Below are 8,879 nucleotides of genomic sequence, written 5' to 3'. Positions count from 1 at the left end.
CTCCCCCAGGCACATGTTACGTACTTCATGTTTAAAGCCTAATCGGCATCTGATAATGACCTATATTTGCATGAAAGGTCCTATGTTAATCTATAATTTCATGAAAGGTCCTATACTATACTATATTTTTGATATAGTCGTACTTTTCGTATAGTTTTGAGTCTGTTCGTGAACTAGTCGAATAGGCCTACCCGACAACTTGCGCGGACGACTTGATACGGTAAAAGGTTATAATTGGCATGTACGCGACGGTGATGTCTGACAACAAGAAAGCGAACTTGGTTAAGTAAACGTAAACAATTTTATTGACTAATGATAAAACTGAGCGAAGTACCCGAACGGCGACTTCCAAACCAACAACAAACTTTGATATTAAGTTAGCTGATTATATAGTTCAAACAAAAAAAATTTATTCTAAAAATGTAGAGTAACAAACGATAAAAAACTAGGTTTACAAAATTGGTATGGTTTTTTATGTAATAGTATTTTTTCCGAACGGAACATTCTCCCGGCCTTGATACGTTAGTAGCAAGCTTTCAGGTCTCATCTTCATGGTTGAACGGCAGAAGGCATAGCTTGACGATGGGTCGTTTGATTTCACCTTTGGTGGTCCGTAAGGTAACGACCCGAGTGTAGCCGTCTTGTCCCGGAAAAATTTCGATAACTCTGGCCAAAGGCCAATTTCCGGGTGATGTAACGTCTGATTTGACCAAGATCATGTCCTCAACTTCGATATTGCGTTGCGGTTTCATCCATTTGGGTCTTTGTTGAAGTCTAGTTACGTACTCCCGAAGCCAGCGTTTATGGACATCCTGCTTTAGCTTCTGTAGTAGCTGCCATCGGTTAAGGCGGTTCATAGATAAATGAGATAAGTCAGGATCCGGTATTGCCTGAAGAGATTCTCCAATTAGGAAGTGGCTTGGAGTGAGAACATTAAGATCGGTGGGATCCGATGAAAGCGGGGTTAATGGTCTTGAATTTAGGCAACCCTCTATCTGTGTGATTACGGTTGAGAACTCTTCATAGGTCAGTCTTCTGTTACCAATGACTCGATGTAGGTGGTATTTTACGGACTTGACGCCGGCCTCCCATAGTCCGCCAAAATGTGGGGCTCCGGCTGGGTTAAAATGTCATGTTATGCCCTGTGAAGAAAGATGATCTGCGACAGCTGCATTCTGTGGATTTGACTGAATTAGTTTCATAAATTCCTTTAGTTCCTTGGCGGCCCCAACGAAGGTCGCTCCACTGTCGCTGTACATATCGCTAGGCTTCCCACGTCTCGAAGTGAATCGGCGTAATGCTGCCAGAAAGGCTTCGGTAGTTTGTGATGAGACAATTTCCAGATGTAGTGCCTTCGTCACGAAGCATACAAAGAAGGATAAGTAAGCCTTGTAGGATGTCTTGCTTCTCGGAGTAATTGGACGAAGATAGAAGGGTCCTGCGTAGTCAACGCCAGTTCTAGCAAATGCTCGGCAGTATTGAACTCGAGCCCTTGGTAGATCACCCATCATCTGGATAGCGGTGGCGGCACGATATCTGGTGCAGACAACACATTTTCGAATTTGGTGTCTTACTGCATCTCTTCCTCGAAGGATCCAATACTTTAATGATAGGATGCTCTGAACCATCTGCGTCCCCGCATGCAGGGTTTGGGTATGGGCCTCTTGAATGACCATCTCCGTAAATTTGTGTTGTCTCGGTAGCAGAATTGGACGCTTTGTGGCTGTATCGAGATCTGCGTGTTTAAGTCTTCCTCCTACACGGAGGACCCCGATGGAATCCAAGACAGGATGTAGACATAGTAGTTTGCTTCGCTTCGGCAACGGATGACTCTGGCGTAAGGACTCTATCTCTTCCGGTAACATGTAGGCTTGGACTATCTTTACTAATGTGAGCAACGCGTTCTCTAATTCCATGCTTGTCAAGGGACCAGAAAGTATTACGGCTTTGAAGTTGGGGTCTCGCATCTTCTGGGAATTGTTCAGGTCATTATGTTTGAAACGAAGTATCCATGCTGTTATGCGTCGTAGTCGCAGAAGCGTAGAGAACCGTGTAAAGATGTCGTTATCAACATTTATTCTTGTGGTCATAATGACGATATTTCCTTCTTCTTCGATGGCGGTGGCATTCGTCTTGGGATCAGAAATGGATGGAGTTGGCCAGGGCTCCCGACTGGATGGTCATAGAGGTCCCTTCCACCAGAGTTTATGGTTTATTAGCTCGGGCACTGATACTCCTCTGGAGGCGGCATCAGCTGGATTCTCAAGTCCGGGAACATGATGCCAGTGTGATACCGGAATTATCTCTTGAATTCTTGAAACACGGTTTGCGACAAACGTCTTCCATCGACGTGAGTAGATAGAAAGTGTTACTTTCACCTCACTGGCGTCAGTCAGTGCCAGATGGCACATGATCTGGCACCAATAAATATGGCGTCAATGGGCGCCCACAGAATTTTTCCTCCTATGGCGCCAGTGAATCAAACATTTTTCCCCCAATATTGTTGTGACGTCAGTGAAACGTTCATGATGTGTTGGCGTCAGTGAATCAATCATGGCGTCAATGTTAGACTTAAGCGCCAACAGTGGTAAATAACCTTTGTCATACACGTGGTTTAACTATAAGAACGCGATTGGTCTAAAAGGACCGCCATATTCAAATTTAATACTATTTAACTAAATATATAAGCATATTCCTAATTTTAGGAGTTATTTCAACTTAATATTCGAATTTAATACTTCTAAATATAAACTTTAGAAATTATTTCAACTTAAACCAATTTCTCTTTATTGATAGGCTTATTTCAAGGATAAGAAATGTAAATAACAAGGTCGATGAACGTGAATAGAGAAACTCGGACGGTAAATAAACGGCCTATGTCAATAATTAGAAATCATGATAAGCGCTTGTAGAAAGCGGTTAGTGTCGACATGGGATCATAGTTGGGGTTACAATGTTTGCTAGGAAACTTGTAAGTAAACAAACTAGACTGAAACTTGGCATGAATTTCGAAACATGGCGTGGTTTTCGAGGTCGGTGAATAGAGAAACTCGGACGGTAAATAAACGGTCTATGTCAATAATTAGAAATCACGATAAGCGCTTGTAGGAAACTCTGGCTCCGAGTGTCGACATGGAATGATAGTCGAGGTTGCAATGTTTGCTAGGAAACTTGTAAGTAAACAAACTAGATTGAAACTTGGCGTGAATTTCGAAACATGGCACGGTTTTCGACTTGACGCCAACGGAAAAACCCATATGATAGTTCGGGCAAAGATTAAATGGACGACGCCAAGAGGCAAGAGTATAAAAGCCCGGTGCGTGTCCAAACTCAGTCACTTTTTTTCCTGACTTCAGACGAGTTCCAGCCTGCTCCTTAGTTGCTTTATAGTATTTTTCAATACTTGGTAACATTTGCTGCTGTAAGTTATTTTGCAGAGGGTAAGAAAAAGTTTACGGGCTAGTACCGAAATTACTTGTGATTTTTACAAGTACTTGCGATTTTTTTTACAAGTACTTGCGTATTTTTTTACAAGTACTTGCGTATTTTTACAAGTACTTGCGATTTTTTTTACAAGTACTTGCGTATTTTTTTACAAGTACTTGCGTATTTTTACAAGTACTTGCGATTTTTCTGAGATTGTCTTTATCTCATTCATTCTTTGAGAATGTTTAAGTGTAATATTTGTGAGTGTTCCTACCAAGGGAACAGAGAGCTTTTGAGACATAAAAGGGAGAAACACGAGGGTGTTAAATATCCATGCTCGCAATGTCCGGCCGTTTATACCAGACTTGCGAATTTAAAGTTACACGCGGCTGCCCGACACTCTAACTTTAAGGTTCCACACCCCCTCATGAACAATGCGGGTCCATCAACTTCTACCTTTGTCCCATTCTTGGGTCCATCAACCTCTACCTTTGTTCCTCCTGTTATCCCATTCTCGGGTCCCTCAACCTCTACCTTTATCCCTCCTGGGACGCAGAGGCCGAAACGGTCCACGTCCGACCCATCCACTCCTGAGACGAAGCGGCCGAAACGGTCCACGTCCAACCCTACTCCTTCCTCTGTTTTCGGTCCCCTTTCCGGCGTCACTCGTAGGGTGTCGTCGGACCTTTCTCCTGAAAATCTAGATGAACTGTCCGACGATGGGAATCGTGCTTTGAGCGAGTTCATGGACCGAAAAGAGGGTGTCATCAATGGATCTCTACTGGGAACTCCTCCTCCCGCCGTTTGCGAAAATCTGGATGAGCTGTCCGACGATGGAAATCGTGCCCTGAACGAGTTCATGGACCAGGAGGATGACTTCCCAGCCCTTTCCAGCCAGGAGAACCGCGACATCCATCGCTTTATGGATCAGCAGGAGGGTGGTGGTGGCCAAGAGCAGGAGGAGGAACCCATCGTTGCGTCACCGGAAGTTCCTCTTCACGACGAGCTAGAGGAACTGGAAGTACTCGGTAGGGCTATTTTTTGTGCGCGTTTCACACCCGTAGCGACCGAGACAGACGTAGAGCTGTACGTGGGTAGACATAGGGCAGCGATTGAAAATTACTTGCGTAATAAACTGGCTAGAGATAGAGGGATTAAGTGGTATTTAACTGTCAGGGCTCGCTACACCCGTCAGTTAGCCGACACTGACGAGGAAGTAGAAAATTTAATTTATCATAGAACCCGAAACCTTGCTATTTTGAACCCCGACGTTATCCCCGGACAGATAGATTTTAGTATTACGACTCTGAAACGTTTAATGGAGGAGTTCGAGGCGAGCGGTAGCGGGTGGGTTCTAGATAAAATTCTCTTCCTGCAAATTAATATCATAGCGTACCTCCCGCTTCACGGGGGTACGTATTTTGAAACCCCTAAAAATCTTTTAGCTAAGGGAGCCCTTTTAAATGTGCAAAATACAGACAATAAGTGTTTCTTATGGTCAATTTTGGCACATTTACACCCTGTCAATTATACTGATAACCCGAATCGTGTAACAAAGTACCTAGAGTATAGTAATGAATTGGACATGGCCGGTATTACGTTCCCCGTGGAAGTAAATACCGGTAAATTTGAGAATTTCGAACGGGTGAATAACCTTTCGATTAATGTTTTCGGATACGAGAAAGAGGTCTTCCCCCTTTACGTGAGTTCCAATAGAGTTGAGGAACCGCGTCAAGTAGATTTATTGCTATTAACCGAGGGTGAGAAGAAGCATTTCTGCCTAATCCGAAGCATGAGTCGACTTCTAGCGAAGGCGTTCACCGCACACGCAAACACGAACTATTACTGTCGTTATTGCCTCCATCGATTCTCCGGTGTAAACTCGGAGAAGAACTACAGGGAACACATCAAGGAGTGTAGTAAACACGGACCCCAGAAGATCGAGATGCCGGTAAAGGAACCTATTCTGGAATTCAAACATGTCGCATGGCAGCAGAAGGTAAACTAAAACTTTTGTTATTTATCAGGGTATTTTGAATAGCGCGCCAAAATACTTTACTGAGGCTATCGACAGACGGCGCCTATAGCGGGATTAATAAAGCAGACGATAAGATGCATGGGAGAGAGAGAATGTTTTGTTTACATTTTATCTAATATAGTTTTATTTCTATTTCTCACAGGTTAAATACGTCATCTATGCCGATTTCGAGTCTATTCTCCGTAAAGTTCACCGATGCGATCCCGATGTCGACCTCTCTTCAACCCCGAAAACTTCGCAGCATATCTCCTGTGGGTTTAGTTATGTCATCGTTAGTCACGACGGTACAGTCTCTAAACCAGTTACTTATCGAGGGATAGATGCCACGGAAAAGTTTTTAGAAAACCTTTTGCGTGAAGACGCAATCATTCAGCGTAAGATTAAAGATAACGCCCCCATGAATCTATCACACTTAGAAAAGGCGCAATTCGCCTCGGCCCAATCTTGTTACTTATGTAACAAGCCTTTCACTGTAAATGACTGTAAAGTTCGTGACCACGACCACACTAACGGAACCTACAGGGGAGCTGCCCATAATTCGTGCAACCTGAAACTGAGGACCCGGAATTTCGTTCCGGTCTTCATGCATAACTTATCTCGTTACGATGCTCATCTTATCATGGACAAAATTGGATTGGTCAAAGATCACAAGATTACGTGTATCCCCACGAATTCCGAAACGTACATTTCGTTTTCTCTGGGTAATTTACGATTCTTAGACTCAATTAGGTTCATGCCGGCATCGCTAGAGACACTCGTATCGAATTTGGCTCGGGGAGGAGCCGACAAGTTCAAGTGTTTAAACTCTGCCTTCAGCGCTGACGAAGTTCCGCATCTGCTGAGGAAGCAGGTTTACCCCTATGACTACTTCGACTGCGAGACTAAATTCGACGAGACCGAGTTGCCACCCAAGGATGCCTTCTTCAATTCCTTAACTGACGAAGAGGTTAGTGAGGAAGATTATTCTCAAGCTCAAAAGGTTTGGGAAAAATTCCAACTCACTAACCTCGGTGAGTACCATGATTTATACGTTAAGACCGACGTTCTGCTCCTAGCGGATGTTTTTGAAAGTTTCAGGGCTATGTGTCTAGAATATTACAAGTTAGATTGCGCGCATGCATATACAGGTCCTGGTTTCGCTTGGCAAAGCGCACTTCACATGACCCAAGTGAAATTGGAACTACTCCAGGATCCTGATATGCATCTCTTTATTGAGAAGGGTATAAGAGGGGGCGTTTCTTTAATTACACATAGACTAGCCATAGCCAATAATAAGGATCTCCCCGAAACATTCAACACAGCAGAACGTAGCTCTTACATTACCTACCTAGACTGTAATAACCTTTACGGCACCGTAATGTGTCATCACCTGCCGATGAGAGGATTTCGATGGATTCAACCATGTCAAGATTTCACTCGTGAAATTATCTTGAATCACCCAGACGATGATCCTCAGGGATTTATCCTGGAGGTGGATCTTGAGTACCCGGAAAGTTTGCACGAAGAACATAACTGTCTACCCTTAGCACCCGAACGTAGAGTTATTAACGCGGATGAGCTTTCACCGTATTCGATTGAACAGTTGAACAAACTGAAAATTAACGTACATGATAGCCTTCCAAAGTTAGTTCCCTCGCTCTACAATAGGGAGAAATATGTTCTCCACTACCGGAATCTCAAGTTTTACATCGCTAAGGGGATGAAATTGGGGAAAATCCATCGAATACTCACATTCGAGCAGGGTGCGTGGTTAAAACCATTTATCGAGTTCAACACGGAGAAGAGGAAGCAGGCAGTGAACGACTTTGAGAAGGATTTTTTCAAGTTGGCCAACAATAGGTACGCATCTACGCTACGCTAAGTTATTATTTCACACGTAAATTAATCAAAATTTTCATCTATTAACAGTGTTTTCGGGAAGACGATGGAAAACCTCCGCAACAGGATCAACTTTGATCTTGTCCAGACCCGGGAGATGGCAATCAAGAAGGCCAGTTCACCGACATTCCAGAGGTTCACCATCTTCAGGAACGAGCTGGTCGGGATCCATCGTCTGAAGAAATCCCTCAAGTTGGACCGACCCATTTACACCGGTTTCGCCATCTTGGACCTCTCAAAGTTGGTCATGTACGACTTCCATTACAACACTATGAAGGCAAAATATGGCGGCGACCTCAAACTTCTTTTTACCGACACAGGTATGATTTTTTAAAAACGTTTACTAGATTTAAATCCTTTTTTCTACTTTCAATTTTAACTAATTAAATGTTTTTACGTATAATTGCAGACAGCCTGACCTATCAGATTTTCACCGACGATTTGCCCCGGGACTTTTCCCAGATGAAGGACATGTTCGACTTTTCCGCCTACCCCAAGGAACATCCGCTCTTCAGCGAGGAGAACAAGAAGGCCCTCGGAAAGTTCAAGGACGAACTCAACAGCGTCCAGATTCAAGAGTTCTGCGGCTTGCGACCGAAAATGTACAGCATCCTGTCGGCAAAAGGTGAAAAGAAGACGGCGAAGGGAATCTGTCGTCGCGTAGTCAAAAAGAAGATACGTCACGCCCAATACAAGGAATGCCTGCTTCAACGTAAACTCACCACTGAGGAGATGAAGAGGATAGTCAGTGTTAAACACGAACTATTTTCCATCACTCAGAAGAAACTCGCTCTTAACCCCTGCGATGATAAGAGATTCATCATCGATGGGGTGTCTACATACGCTCATGGTCATTTTAAAATTAAGGAATAATTCCAAATGTATAACTTTCTGTAACCCTATCCCCTCCCATCCTGGGGGCGAAGTGGCCGAACCGGTCCACGCCCTCATCCCATACCCTTTTGGTGCGAAGTGGCCGAATCGGTCCACGCCCAATTTCCCCTCCCATACCCTTTTGGTGCGAAGTGGCCGAATCGGTCCACGCCCTACCCTTTTCCTTTAAAATTTCATAGTTCTATGTATAGTTTATAAGTTTAATTTAATGTATATATATTTTCAATGTTTAATTGTATAGTTTTAAGTTGTTTTTTCTCGAAAGAGTTTTACTCCGTGATTCTACGGTTTCTCATTCAAAATAAAATTTTTTAAATGCAAATTTTCTCCCTCTTAATTCATACAACTTAGGCAAACATTTTTTTTTTACAGGTTAAGGTGTAGCGCGTGGGCCAGCCGCGTGCGCGTGTTTAAATTTCCCGCGTGTAGGAATAAGTTCGCGCGCGATTTAAAGAAAAACACATAAATTCAATCAAAAAAACTTTATTAAAAATCTCTTATACATAAATTCCGATATCATTTTATCGTTCAAATTCTTATCTTTTACAAATTTTAAGCAAATATCCTACATTTTAATACCTCTACATCTATACAGAGAAAAATATACGCAAAATCCGCCACACGTCTGACTGGAATTTCCTTG

General features: G+C 43.2%; 2 protein-coding genes across 2 annotated transcripts; one reads left to right on the top strand and one right to left on the bottom strand.

Annotated features, from left to right (window-relative positions):
- Positions 1 to 1,130: 1,130 nt before the first annotated feature.
- On the bottom strand, positions 1,131 to 2,090 carry LOC149691197 (uncharacterized). The gene has a single exon (XM_089869489.1). The coding sequence runs from the start codon at positions 2,088 to 2,090 to the stop codon at positions 1,131 to 1,133; it is 960 nt and encodes a 319-aa protein (XP_089725615.1).
- Positions 2,091 to 3,280: 1,190 nt separating this feature from the next.
- On the top strand, positions 3,281 to 8,296 carry LOC149691196 (uncharacterized). Its single transcript, XM_089869488.1, has 5 exons — positions 3,281 to 3,316; positions 3,677 to 5,425; positions 5,586 to 7,303; positions 7,373 to 7,662; positions 7,752 to 8,296. Exons 1-5 carry the CDS (start codon positions 3,281 to 3,283, stop codon positions 8,213 to 8,215), a joined length of 4,257 nt encoding a protein of 1,418 aa, XP_089725614.1. The 3' UTR covers positions 8,216 to 8,296.
- The last annotated feature ends 583 nt before the right edge of the window (positions 8,297 to 8,879 follow it).

The sequence above is a fragment of the Phalangium opilio genome, unplaced genomic scaffold (genome assembly GCF_054372755.1).
Source record: "Phalangium opilio isolate 3A_F unplaced genomic scaffold, DU_Popi_V2 ptg000026l_1, whole genome shotgun sequence".
Taxonomy (NCBI): domain Eukaryota; kingdom Metazoa; phylum Arthropoda; class Arachnida; order Opiliones; family Phalangiidae; genus Phalangium; species Phalangium opilio.
This window is presented reverse-complemented; position numbering and strand designations above follow the sequence as displayed.